The 14,376-nt window shown below is 39.1% G+C and overlaps 1 protein-coding gene across 3 annotated transcripts; it reads left to right on the forward strand.

Annotated features, from left to right (window-relative positions):
* The first annotated feature begins 455 nt into the window (after positions 1–455).
* LOC139632086 (anoctamin-9) lies at positions 456–13,923 on the forward strand. 3 transcript variants are annotated; one of them, XM_071496850.1, is made up of 25 exons: positions 456–610; positions 1,135–1,412; positions 2,228–2,302; positions 2,430–2,552; positions 2,645–2,781; positions 3,111–3,160; positions 3,253–3,311; positions 4,134–4,213; positions 5,318–5,452; positions 5,581–5,674; positions 5,756–5,816; positions 6,942–7,024; positions 7,115–7,219; positions 7,427–7,591; positions 7,673–7,709; positions 8,915–9,026; positions 9,179–9,236; positions 9,331–9,428; positions 9,537–9,733; positions 9,814–9,966; positions 11,188–11,335; positions 11,425–11,547; positions 11,936–12,029; positions 12,270–12,382; positions 13,336–13,923. In XM_071496850.1, the coding sequence occupies exons 2-25, from the start codon at positions 1,410–1,412 to the stop codon at positions 13,349–13,351; spliced, it is 2,319 nt and encodes a 772-aa protein (XP_071352951.1). In that variant the 5' UTR covers positions 456–610; positions 1,135–1,409; the 3' UTR covers positions 13,352–13,923. The 3 variants fall into 3 exon arrangements, with proteins under 3 accessions (XP_071352951.1, XP_071352934.1, XP_071352941.1); XM_071496833.1 differs by having other exon boundaries at positions 457–610; positions 1,135–1,544; XM_071496840.1 differs by lacking the exon at positions 456–610 and having other exon boundaries at positions 894–1,544.
* Positions 13,924–14,376: the final 453 nt, after the last annotated feature.

A 14,376-nucleotide genomic window follows, 5' to 3' on the forward strand; every position in this document is an offset into this window, starting at 1 on the left:
ACTAGAATACATAGTAATATGTAGATTTAACCCTTTTCAGAGGGTTAATGTTATTATTTATATTACGTAATTGGATTATAACTTGTCATACACTAAACATTATTTAAGTGTAGTGGTCAAGGTGGAGTAATATTTAATAGTTATATACTGTTGGGTATGTGTATGTCATGTGTTTTGCATGTAAAATACTGACATAAGACTGCAGTAGTCTTTATCAGTGACAGTACAAACAGTAGGCCTAACCACTGCAGTAAAAGGTAAAATATTTCCATGTGAAATGTTGTAGCGTTGCACTGTCAAATGGAAATCAGAAAGTACAAGTAACCTGCCTGAAAATTGTTGTCATTTCACACCACTAAAAAAAACTCAGAAGTGAGTAAATCTTGTGTATTTTCCACTGATTGTTTCATGACTTGTTTTGGTGCTTCCTGAAAACGTGGACGTGTTAGGTTGGCTGTGAAAGAAAAGGGAATAGACAGCAGAAAGTAAAACTGCTGAAGCAGCGTCTCAGAAAGCGGTTGTAACACTGTGTTAACTTCATCCAGGAATGACCCTTACACTTGTTCTCATTCTCAACAAGTAAAGCTCCCACCACTCAACATCTAATAAGGTGAGTTTATTTCGAACATGTGTAGATATTCGTTTAGCCTGTGGTAGGTTATTTGAAGAAAGGGATGGTAGCTTAATGGCTACAGGGAGTTACCTAACACTGAACCTAGTATTTCTAATGAATGTGTGTGTAGGCCAACTGGCTTTATTTTGTTATTATTATTTATTTCTTCATGCTGTTGTGCTCGTGTAAGATTCTGCTGTGAACAGTAATGAACCGGCTCAACCTTTCCATTAGGGCCCCCGAGATGCTTTCAAACTTGTATTTATTTATTTTTTTAAAGAAATCTCACAGCCATTGCTGACTGGTGTGAGTGTGTGTGTGTGTGTGTGTGTGTGTGTAGGATGATTCAGTCACAGCCAAGTGCAGTGATTAACAGGCGGCTGAAATCAGTGTGTCTGCCTCCATCTAGCGGTGGATACACGGTGTTTCGCATCGGCGGGGAGGAGGTGGCAGCAAAAAAATATGCCATTCCTTTGCACCTGACAAGGCATCTCCTGGCTGTTGTCTGTTTTTGAACGCAGCTTGGTGAAACACGCAGGAGACTCCTTATTTGTCCGTTTGCTGAAGAGCCTGAACGAAGGGAAGAAATAAAAAAAAAAGGAAACAAAGGTGGAGGTTGGACAGCTGTGACACCAGCAACAGGTATAGTCGCTTTTACATTCCTGAGCCAGAGAGACGACAACACGCTTGCTCCTGGAGGAAGTACGGAAGTTACCCAGCGCCTGTTCAGGTGCCCTCATGTCATCTTACAGTTTGGCACATCGATGAGCTGACCGAGCGGCTCTGGGATCAGTAAATGGTGACCGAAGCTTTTTTTTTTTTTTTTTTTTTTTCTTTCTTTCTTTCTTTCTTCTTTATTTATTTATTTATTAACCCGAGAAGTCGCATCTGCGGTTAGCACCTACACATCATGCCGGTCCACAGGAGGCAGGTAGGTGACCTTCTTCATACATATTAATACAGAGATTATATCGATGCATAATGGAGATGGTGCTCTTGTTGTTACGCTGCCACAGGCCTGTTGTCTTTGCCATGACTGCACTTGTGAATAGCTCCAACAGAGACTAATAACCACGCTCAGTCCAGGACCCACCCTTACACCAGTCCTTACTGAATATTTCTATCTGAATTAGGATTGGATGGGATGTATGGGCCTTACTCGCTGTCATGACGTTCAGGTTGAATTTCTGCATCTTCCACATCTTCACTGTTTTTTTTACTTGTAACAATGTGTAGACTGTGCTGTAAGTGAATAGCATACGTTGGCATGACTGTGACTGCACAGACACATGCAGTGCTGATCAGGTCAGGTTAGATTAGCACTGTGAGTCAGGATCACTACAGGTGTTTGTCAGCACAGTGGCATCCAGTGACACACCTCCACGTTATAGTTGGGCAGGATTCTTTTGTAGATCATGACCTCTCGGCAGATTTTCACAAGCTTGGTATTGCATATAAATCGAACCCAATTTCAATTTCTCTCATTATACAATCGGTATATATCAAGCTTTCCATATCAGTTTAAAACTATAACATTTACTCAAGATGTGTACCTTTTCTACAATAGTGCTGATGGCTTCTTGTATTTTTTTTAAAAATTATTTTGTTGTATAGCCCAGTATTGAACTACTGGAATTAATGGGAGTGGTACGAGAGAATGGCAATGAACAGACATCACTTCCTCCTGTGGTAAGACAGTTTAATGTGTCCACTGTGAGACTATGCTATCTAGTTCTGGCCACTTAAAATTTTTGATGATGACTGATCCATTAAATGCCTAAAGGTCGGACTTTGGTATCTCATTTTTGTCACACAGCACACTCCACTGTCATATGACTACGTCCTGGTTGCCAAAAGAAGTGCTATCCAGGAGAGAGAGGCATTCAGGAAGCAAACTGAATACATTGAAGAGGTGAAAAAGAAGAACATGAGAGTCACAGTAAGTCTTTGATAATAAACAAAAAGGTGTCTTTACTGGTGCAGAGGTCACACAATTTATTCATTCATCTTGTCTTTTTCCAATCCTGTTAGAAGATAATAGACGATGATCTTATCTTCTATGGGATTCAAGCGCCAAAGGAAATTTTTGAGAAGTACAGGTATCTGCTCAAAGTGTCTGATGCTTGTAATTGGAGCTCAGATCAGAGCTCTATGCATCTCAGCACCAGGTAAACCATGTTACCATCACTGTTTTTGTAATTTCAAACAATCACAGATTCCATTTTAAGCATCCGTGATTATTCATGTGTTTCATATGATCTTATCATTACAAATGTGGTTGTTCTTGTGCAAATTGTCTCCTGTATGGGATATGGTGGTAGCATCTCGTGCACATCTGTGTGAATAGACTAATAGTCTTAATGATCTTTGTTCTTTATTATTGCTTAAAGGCAAATTTTTTAAAGGCTCCATAAAAATTAGACTGAATTAATGAAGTTTTTACTGTGTCTTGCTGCAAGTTTAGTTTTAAACCATGCAATACTTGTCCTATTTTCAGGATAAGGATCGTCCACTTTATCTTGAATCACACCCGTATCCGTTCAGGAGGTGAGAAAGACTTGTTTAAAATCTCTTCTCTTTTTTTTTTTTTTGGACTCCTAATTTTTAACTTTATTCCTCTTACCTGTGAATCTTCCCAGAGGGTCTGAGGGATCTCATGAAGATGAAGGTTTTTGAAGCAAAGTTCTGTTTACATGAGGTAAAATTCCTAAAACGTTTTATTATACTGTTCTCTTTTGACACTTTTCCTTGTACAGCATCAATGTCTTATCTCAAATTTTTACCAGTGTGATGCTGTCACCATATCTGGCCTGATCATTGTGTAATTACCAAGGCTAATACAGGAACTTCGAGTTAAACACTTTGCCTTAGAGAGTGTATGAATTAAGACTGATAACAGCAGATATGTGAGTACATGTAGTCCTTCACTGAGACTTCAAAATTTCCTCGTGAATGATTCGTTTAAACCAGCAGTATCTGCCATTGTTTATCCCATGGAGATCCACACATTCTTATGCTAAAGATAGTGACACTATTATCTGCCGATACATCTTCTGTTCTTAAGAGCGTCTAAAATTCTGAAGTGAAACTTGGAAGTGGCCTTATAAAACAATACACTCCTGCCAAAAAATCTTATGCAAGTCATATTAAATAATGAGTCATCTGATCTGGGAGAAAGTGGGCATGTGTGTGAGCATACTGTACATTGCCACTGTGCATATTATATACACATGTAAACATCATACATATTCTTCTGTTTACTTTATAACATCATGGATGAAGTAATTTCCACAATATGAAATTTCCAGGAAATTGAAAACTAAAGGATTATGAGGCAGCAATCAGTTTGGATATTTTTAACAGTATATATGAGCTAGTAAACTAAACTCTGTCAAAATTTCCATTATATTTTTACATAGTTGGCTTCTGTTTTCGGTATCATTGTATTTTGTGTTAACCAGTTTTTACAAAGCTCTTCATGTTGGTGTTTTCCTATTTTTTCTTGTGCTCCCGCTTTCAGAAAAAGAAACAGAGAGAGCTGAAGGAGAGCTGGGCACGATGGACAGCCTGTCTCCAAGGGCAACCCATAACTGCTGTCAGGTTTGGACAACAGCCTATTCATTATTCTGCTTTGTATATAGTTGCAGATATTGCCACTTTATTGTTTTCCATGTCATCTTACTGTGAAGTAGGTTCAAGGATTAACAAGGCAACAGCAAACATGTCACCCCCCACACATTATGCAGGCATTGTTTGGACTCATTGTTTAAAATTATGAACAGTACTTAATGCTGGTACTGATCGGAGTTGTCTTTGTCTTTAGATTTAGTTTAATACTGAGCAAACAGAAAGACACAATGCAAACAGGCAACATGCCTCAATTTTCAAGAAAAAAATTGATGTAACCATTCTAGTCAGTATGTTAGCAGAGAGATAGACCCACATTAGACCTATTAACACACCATAGTGAAAAGATATATAATCACTCAGTCCATCCCTTATGAGCATTATTATTTTAAATAGAAGGCAGCCAGAACACACTCTTATGAAATAAAATCTGGGACATTTATGTTGTAAATTCAACATTTGCAAACTTTAAGTATGAACATACAGTGTTTATTATGCCTTCGCACCAGTGACAGCCAGGGCTGGAGGCATTACGCTTTCAGGCTGTCCATCTGTCTGTCCATCCCTCTATCCATCCCTCCATACGTCACATTCTCATGAATATGATATCTCAGTAACTTCTTGAGGGAACTTCTTCAAATTTGGCATAAACATTCGCTTTGACTCAAGGGTGAACTAATTAGATTTTGGCGGTCAATGTTCAAGGTCATTTTCAAGGTGTCAATTTTTTTTACAATTTAATTCAAATGTCTATTAGGATAAAAGTAAGTGATGCCATTTTATATCCAAATGATCAAAGGTCAATGTAACTGTTACATCATAATGTTCTGCAAAAATATAATGCAATGCTATAACTAAGGAAGGGGAGATTGTGACCATATTTCCTACAACTTACCTAGTTAGTGGAGGCAGAGGTAGTGTTATACATTATACTTTGACAGTACATGCCGCATACTGTTCTTAAATGTGTGTATGTGTGTATGTGTGTGTGTGTGTGTCTGTGTGTGTGTGTGTGTGTGCGTGTGTGTGTGCGTGTGTGTGTGTGTGCGTGTGCGTGTGCGTGCATGCTCATGTCAGGTCCTACTTTGGGGAGAAGGTGGCCTTGTATTACCTGTGGTTGGGCTGGTACACATATCTGCTCATCCCTCCTGCTATCATTGGGGTCATTGTCTTCCTCTATGGCCTTGCCTTCTTTAACACCTCACCCCTCATGTAAGTTTCTCCACAACTCCAAGGTGTCTGTTAGTACAGAGTTTATTGGAGATTATTTTTAGTTTAGTTAGACTGTTTAGTTATGAGAGGTATACACTGTAATAACCAAAGTGTTCACCGTGTTGTAGAAAGGAGGTTTGTGAGGCTGACACAGTCATGTGTCCACTCTGTGACAAACAATGCAAAGTTTGGCAGCTCTCCGACACCTGCACATACGCCAAGGTACATCCTGTGCATTTATTCTAAGCAGCTGAATGGTGTACTTGTCTGCTGGTGCTCACTACAGGTCATGTCTACCTACAGGTGAACTTGCTGTTCGATAATAATGGCACAGTGCTCTTTGCGATGTTCATGGCAGTGTGGGGTGAGTTTTGTGTGTCTATATTATATGCTTCCTCTTGTGTTTAACTAATGATGTATTTCCAATGTTCAGATCCCTGCTAAAGGCAGGTTCTGATTTATCACAGCCATCAAAAGCCATGCAATAGGCACATTTAAAAAAAAATAGCTGCTACCGAGGGTGCAGAACGCTTCTCCAATACTGTTGTTTATTCGACTGAATGTTTTTTTGCTATACAGGAGGACTTGTACAAACAAGTCTTTTATCTGCCTCAAATATATTTTATCCAACTGCCTGGATGTTTTTATGTTCACTGAGACACGTACTGCCAAGGAGATGCCACATCACTGAGAGAACCTACTCGTCCTGGCTGCTGGCATCTTAATCAGCACGGGCCATCTGGCGGTGGGGGTGGTCTAGCAGTCACCTATAAGAACACATTTAAGTGCTGAGTCACTTTTTTATTCAGCTTGGTGGATTTTTAAATGTTTACAGTCTCTTTTCAAACCTATTCTAGTGTCAAATGCATACCTGCTATGATGATTTACTTGAACAAAGTTTATTAGCACAGTTGTGGAGGAGGAGTACAGTTAACTAGAACAGGCACTGCAGTCTTCAGAGAAAAGAGTGAGCTAAAGAAAGAGGAAAAATGCCTCAGGGACAGAAAAGTGGAGCATTGATATGCACAGCTGAATGGAACTCCCCTAAGATACTCGTATTTGTTTAAAACAATAACTAATACCCCACAATTTAACATTAAACATCTAAGAAAAAAAACAACAAGGTTTGAATCTTTCATGATGCAAATCTCCATCAAAGTAGTAGTTTGCAGTCAGACCACAGTTGAGTTTTCTGCTGCCAGTCAACTCTTCCCTAAACTTAACCCTCATCTTTACTCTAACTTCATATCTAAGTTGTTCCAGCACAGTTACAGTTTTTTTGACTGGCAGATGAGTGAAAGATTAATGCAGAACTGCCACCCCAAATTACGGAGATGTGGGTGGACAAAATAACAGAAACACCAGTCAGTGAATGTTATATTAATTCAACAGCACCACAAACTGCATTTTTGCTGTATTAGACTGCATTAGTTTTATCAAGGTGTACCTAATAATTTGGTAACTGAGTGTAAGTCCCTGTTTTTTACAGCAACACTGTTTTTGGAATTTTGGAAGAGACATCGGGCTTCCTACGTGTGTGAATGGAAAGTGTCTGATTGGTGTGAGGAGGAGGTATGGTCAGTTTTATACATTACATCCCATGTCAGTAAAATCAGCCCTCGCTGTGGAATTCATGGCTGTGTGTTTTTCTTTTAAATTCAGGAGGAACTGATCCTGGAAATTGTAAACAATGCAAACTGTGAACCCAAGAAATATAAACACTCCTACCTGCGCAGCACTTTGGTTTTGATCTGTGTCACAGCTATGGTGCGTGATTTGTCATTTTGCCACTATTCACATATCTGTCAGAACCTTTATTTTAACTGAGGTTAAAATAACCTTTTATTTCTGGTTAAAATAAAAATCAGATTGAAGATGGCATGCTTATGCGGTTTCATGTAAATAGATGGGCTGTATTTAATGAAAGCCATCACAAGTGCAGTGATACAAATGAGTGTTTCTGGGTTTCCACAGATATTGGTGATCATTGGCCTGACACATGCCTTGGTGGTGTTCAGGGTGATTGCAGCAGTGCTCTTGGCTGAGGGATCATGGGAGTTCCTGAAGACCCACTCCAACAGTGGAGCAATGATGCTGGGGGCCGTGTTTCATTACATCATCATCACTGTCATGACACGGGTACACAGGTCTCTAAATGTGCATCTCTCAGTCCTTGCAGTGATATTCTCTTTTACTCTGACCTTGTCTTTGTCTTTGCAGATTAACAGGATTGTAGCCATGAAGCTCTGTGAAATAGGTTTGTTTACATATTCTGTTGTTAAACTTGTGTTCAGCAAACGTCCTGTGATGTACAGCTTTTATGATTTTAGGTGTTTCAGGATAGAAAATGTTAAATGAGCAGTTATTTTAATAGTCACCCTGTTGTCAGTGTTTGGGTAGTGAGAGCAGGCAAACAGATCCAGGAGTGCTGCAGCAGAACGGCAGGTAATCAGACAGGAAGCAGGTCAGATGCACAGATAACAGACAGACTAGCAGCAGGATCAGGCAGGCAAGTAGTGTCTAGCACACGACAGCTGCTTCACAACATAAATGATGTGGCTAAGAGAGACTTCTATTCAAATCCAGTGGTACAGAATCACGGACTTTGACCCACATTTCTGCAGGTAACAAGTTCACATGCACAGAGCAGCAACCACAGGTTCTTTATTATGCAGTATGAAGGCATTGTTTATGAACAGAGTTCAGGGCTTAGCATGGACATTGGAACTGGGCCACCATGTAAGAGGTGTTGTAAATGTGTGTAATAGGTCAGGAGATATTCAGAGGAGGGAAACACACTTAGGGCAGCTACAGAGCAGGTGAGGCGTGACAGGGCGTAAGCTGTTCAAGAAGATACACTAGAAATGTGGAGAGAATCTGAGGCTGATGACCATAAAAATATGGGCCATGTGTTGATATTTAGAATATATCTGAGCCCCTCTGTATACCATTTGATTGTGGTACATGGTATATTTTTACGACCCATTAGTAACTTAACAGACTTTTTTCAAAGCAGATTTTTTGACTTTTCTTGGCTGGAGAAGCACAGGACACTGAGGCAACATGTCTGATGCCAAAGCCCTGGAACTGGCACATCTAATCAGAACAATGCCATCATTAAAGTTATCATGTCAATTGCATGTGTGAAAGACCTCTATTTGGTGGAAGTGCCTCAAGTTCAATGGTGATGTGTCGAGTCGACTGGAGTTTATAAGAACTGACTGAAGAAATAACATTAGATTTGAACACTCAAGCATCTTAAAACAACAACTTCATATTTCATGCACTAAATACACAATACTTAAGCTAAATTAGATGTGAACAGAGTAACTAACATAACTGAGGTGAATTTGACATTCTGTGTGATGAGGGCGGTAAGTGTGTGAGATTGTGCCATCCATTGGCCAAATAGTGAAATGCAGGCATACTAACAAACATTGACATGAGGTCTGTCTTCACCAGAGGAAACACGATCCTTTGCTGCCACAGAGAAGAGTTTTACTGTCAAGATGTTCACCTTCCAGTTCTTCACCTATTTCTCCTCGCTCTTCTACGTGGCCTTTTTTCTTGGCAGGTAAGGACTTGACTCGGATGGGGCTGGCCAATACTTCAACATTTGTGTTTATTGGCTTTTAGTGGTGAAAAATATGACAACGTGATCATAGTTTGTTATATTTTTTGAACAACAACAGACTATCAATGTTTTTTTTCTTACATACCTGACAGAATAAATGGCCATCCTGGTGGTTACGTACGAATTGCAGGGAAATGGAGGCTTGAGGAAGTGAGTAAACATGGATCTCTACCCCAATTAGAACTGCTAAATAAAAAATATTGCATCTGTTTTTACTCCAAACATTTCACTCTCTTCTGTGCAGTGTCACCCCAGTGGATGTCTCACAGACTTGTTCATTCAAATGGCGATTATAATGGTGCTCAAGCAAACCATCAACAATGTCTTCGAATTCACTGGCCCGTGAGTATAAAACAGATTTATGATTACATAATGTAGATGTCCAATGTATAATCCACTTTCCTAACACTGGCTTCCAGGCTGGTGAAAGCTGTCTCTTGTTTTTATCAGCTGGTTCTGCAGGTGGTCGAAGAGGAGAAGAACCCAGAAGCTACAGAGGAAATGTGCTCACTGTTACCTGAAAGATGAATCAGAGGGCAAACACGGAGCTGAACTGTGTGATAACTGCAAGCTTCGAGACTGGCACAACAACTACCGCCTCAATGATGTCGACTCCTTCAGCTTGTTCAATGAGTTCCTGGAAATGGGTGTGTACTCTGCAGAATGCTTTAACAACGAAAACTAGACTAGTTTTTGCAAATAATATTGTTCTTTGCTCTCTCCCCAGTGATCCAGTTCAGCTTTACCACCATATTTGTGGCAGCATTTCCTCTTGCTCCTCTGTTAGCCCTTATTAATAATGTTATTGAGATTCGCTTGGACGCTATTAAGATGGTCACTCTGGAGCGCAGAATAGTTCCCAAGAAAACCAATGACATTGGTAAGAATGTTTTTGGGTTGTCCATCCATCCATCCCATTCTTGTGAGCATGATATCTCAGTAACGCCTTGAGAGAATGTCTTCAAATTTGGCACAAATATTCACTTTGACTCAAGGATTGGTAGTCATAGGTCAAAGGTCAGGGTCACTGTGTCCTCACAAAACACATTTTTGGCCATAACTCGTGAATTCATACACTAATCATGACAAAATTAAATCAAATGTCAAATAGGATAAAAATGTGTTTACAAATTTTATATCCAAAAGGTCAAAGGTCAACTTCACGATGCCGTCATAATGGTCTGCAGAAAAAAACCTCAGGCTATTTTTTCAATGCTGTAACTCAGGAAAGGGAGATTGTGACCACATTTCCTGCAACTTGGCTGGTTGAGGGATACAATGGCAAGGCAGTAATTCTAGTTTTTTTTGAGTGAGTAAGTGTCTGACTACAATACAGTCACCATATTACATAATCGTCCTTATCTTCAAGAAATCAGTTTTCATGATTTGACACTTTGAGGAGCTCAGCTGCAAGTACCTTACAGTCCCATACAGTTATTATCACAGGTGATATTGCATTTCCACCCACACAAACATATCACACACTTATCACACACACATAACAAACATAACTAGACTAGGATGAAATGGGGCTCCTGTTTTAATGGTTCCTTATTTTTATGAATGCTGGGTAGTTTTTCGGCTCCATTCAATCTACAGAGCTTCGTAAACTGAGCTCCATATCTTGTGAAATTGTTTCTCTTTTCCACGCTCCCATGATATTGTCCTTTGAATACTCAAGTAATATTTCACTAATGTTCTCCAACTTTGAAGCATAGGTGCTTCCATAGCTTGGTGAAAAAAGAATTTGCCAACCAGTTGTGTATCCTATTACATTTTGAAAGACAAAAATCATTGGTGAAAGTTAAACTTTATGATTAAAAGTTCTTGGAATCTGTCCATAGTCTCAAATTACCAAAAACCACGTAGGACCGAGTCAATCTGGCAGCCACATTTTAAATATCGATCTGAGCACCAGATCACTTGTTAGTACTTTAAATAGTTTTAGATTTTCTAAATCAATTATACTTTTGCCTTTTTTCCTGCATTCATCTATAACCTAATAGCTTTGAAAATTCTGTCATAATATCAATAATGTGTATGTTATACTTGTTTGCATATTCATTCTTTCAGTCTTCATATCACTGCTGCTTTTCCTCAGGTGTGTGGATAGACGTGTTGGAGGCTATTGGTGTCTTAGCTGTCATAACTAATGGGCTGGTCATTGGTGTATCCTCGGACTTGATCCCTCGACTGGTGTATCGTTACCGCTATGGCCCGTGTGCAAATGGCACAGCAACAGATATTGAGTGAGAGCATGCACTCTTCTAGAAAATGATTATGTTTTTCCATGTTGTGTGCAACACTCTCTTTAAATGAATTCTTGTTTTTTTTCAAGCTGCATGGTTGGCTACATCAACAACACACTCTCCATTGCACGATTGGATGACCAGAACATACACAATGAGTTTTCAAAAACTCAGATGACCTTTCCTGGTGGCATGAATTACTCTTACTGCAGGTTTGTTCTATTTAATTATAGTTGTCCTTTACAGCTGAGGAGTCATTTTACTGGCACAGTTCTGACATATAGGTCATGAGAAACCAAAGTCACAACACATCATTTATAATCAACACCAGACTTGAAAGCAGTGATTCTTCTTACCACCAGTGTTTCCTGCTGTTGAGTGTTCATGGTACTCTCAGATGCTCTGCCATTATCCTGATAGTATCGCACTGTTTCTGTGAGGACTGTGTGTGCTACACAAAAGAACTTGACATTCTTCCTGGGTGATTGGTGGCCATCACTGCAGCTGATTCCCACAGTCATCCATTGTATGTAGATACTTAAAATAACCACTGATAAGGGAGATGACATCAGCTCTCTGGTCTGTTTTTCCTTTTCACAGCTATAAAGACTACAGGAGCAATGAGGACTACAGTCTTACTCCACAGTTCTGGCTAATATTAGCTGTACGCTTTGCATTTGTCATCCTCTTTGAGGTAAGCCATTTTGCACCTAGGCAAAGTAAGAAACCACACTCTCGAGATTTTTTTAAAACAGTTTTTTTAGCCCTCTGTCTTATTTGAAACTCAGCAGGTCAAATTTTGATTAAATTGACTAAAATGTCAAAACAGTGAGCTGGGCTACAACAAAACCAGGGAGTGTTATCTCCAATGAAAACATATTTTCACAGATAGAAAGAGAAACTACATTCCTAACATTTACTTCTCTGCTTGCAGCATGTGGTCGTCATATGCAAATTCATTACAGCCTGGTTTGTACCGACAGCTCCCATACAGGTCAAGAACAACAGACTCCTTGATAAACTCGAAAGACTAAAAGAGGAACTCAGGTGAGTGTCAGATAGTATGTGGTTGGACTGGTATGACAGCTGGTTGCTAAAATAAGTACAGTCTTGTTTATTCGTTCTAAAATTGTTAGAGTGTAACATAACATAGCATGTGCCTCTGTAAAACAGAAACATAAGTTAAAACGGTGGTCATGCCCTAATCAGAGAGTCACCCACCTGGATCAGTATTAGTTTTGTTACTGACCTTATTAGTTGGATCAGGTATCACCCATAAGTTTTGTTCTCAACATCACTGTAAACATTACATGATTCCACTTATAGTTAAATTTAACTATAAGTGGGTCGCCAAGTTTTTAGTGCTGCAGCAATCCCAGGCCCAGTTTATACAAAAGCAAAAGCAAGATAGGTTTCTTCTGTGATTAGTATCACTACTTATTTCCTACTCAAAAGTCCATTTATCTTGTGCTTATATATCATATTGCTGTCTGAATAAATCTAGCTAAGCTCAATCTTGTTACACCTCCAAGGACTGTAGCACTCATTTTTCTCTGATCTTTTTACAGCAGACATTCTGACTTGTCAGAGCAGGAAGGGCACAGGTGGAACTAGCAACATTAACTACCTTGCAACAAATTAGTACTATTATGAGTCACACCTATGTGTAACATGTCAAAATATGAGCTGTGAAAAAAAATCGTTTCAACTGTAGTTTCGCTCCACATTTTCCTCTTTGTCATCTCAGCTCTCTTTCATTGCTTTACTCCCTCCCTACGCCTTCACGTGAGAGCGTCTAAAATGAGAGCAAATGAATGTCGGCTCTAGAGATACACAATATGCAATACAGCCAGCATTAGAAATAAATGCTTTATAGCATTAATTATGTGTTTACTACATGATTGTGCCAGATGCAACATTCTGAAAAGCCTGTTCACGTTTCTTGGGTCACAGGCTCCTTGACAGAAATGCAAACCAATCCTTGCTTTTGTTTCTTGCAGCTCATTTGAAGCCTGACAGCATTCAGACACTTCAATGGGACACATTTCTCCCTGAGAACCTGAACCCAGTGTTGCCTAGTGCATTAAAGTGTCCAGACTACCACAGTGTTGAGTCGAGTTCAAAGCCATTAATCATCTCAGTGAAGAGTTCAGACAGAGGCCCCTCGCTCTCTTTTGTTGTTTGCATTCAGATGTTAAGTGCTGGCAATTTGGATTCTCGTCCATGAAGTGGACTTTGAGGACAAACAAATTTTTCTTGGACAGAACAAATGTACAGAAACTGATTTTACTGACCACGTCTATCATGAGATTATTCTTATTCTATTTTAAGAATGCACTGACAGCTTTCTGGTGGATCTCTATATTTGTGAGTTGTATGTGAGTGTTTTTATTAAAAAAGCCTAAAGATAATTTATACTGCCACTGCAAATACAGTACCGATTGTGTGTTACAATGTTGCCTTATATTGTTAAAAACGCTGTGATGATTGTTGCATTATTGCAGATAGAATCGAATGGTGTCTTTTGTAAATAAGACACAAAAATGTTTTGCATTATGATATTTTATATAAATGAATCAAAGAGAAAACTTTTCTCTGTCTCTTTTCTGTCTTTCAAATTCAAGTTCTTCTTGTAAACTGCACCATAATCGTAGCTGACATTTTGAATTGTCCAAATTACAGCTTGAAGCTTGAAACAGTACTAAATTTATATAACTGTTCATAAGGCTGATTCTAGTATTTCTTAGTATGGCCTTTTTATGCACAAAATACTACAATAGTAAGATATAATTGGAAGGAAATTTTCTTGGCAATGTGGAGAAGACCGTAATGTGGGACGATAAAATTTAAACAAAAAATTGTTTATGTACCACTCAACTTTTATAAAGGGGTGGTAAGTTGTTACAAATGTGTTTATTAATGGTATAATACATTTACTATTTCTTTATCGTTAAACTACAACCATCCATTAATGAGGACATCACTTGGGTTTCCAGGTTGTGAAACAGCTCTTTAGCTGGTTGACCCATTTGACTTACTTC

Source organism: Trachinotus anak, unplaced genomic scaffold (assembly GCF_046630095.1).
Source record: "Trachinotus anak isolate AG129_WGS33_773 ecotype Australia unplaced genomic scaffold, CSIRO_AGI_Tana_v1 ptg000002l, whole genome shotgun sequence".
NCBI classification, from domain to species: domain Eukaryota; kingdom Metazoa; phylum Chordata; class Actinopteri; order Carangiformes; family Carangidae; genus Trachinotus; species Trachinotus anak.

Coding starts and splice junctions, on each gene's coding strand:
- LOC139632086 (XM_071496833.1), top strand. CDS start 1,524: ATGCCGGTCCACAGGAGGCAG. Junction 7,025..7,114: donor CTGATTGGTGTGAGGAGGAG/GTATGGTCAGTT, acceptor TTTTAAATTCAG/GAGGAACTGATCCTGGAAAT. Junction 7,710..8,914: donor CATGAAGCTCTGTGAAATAG/GTTTGTTTACAT, acceptor TGTCTTCACCAG/AGGAAACACGATCCTTTGCT.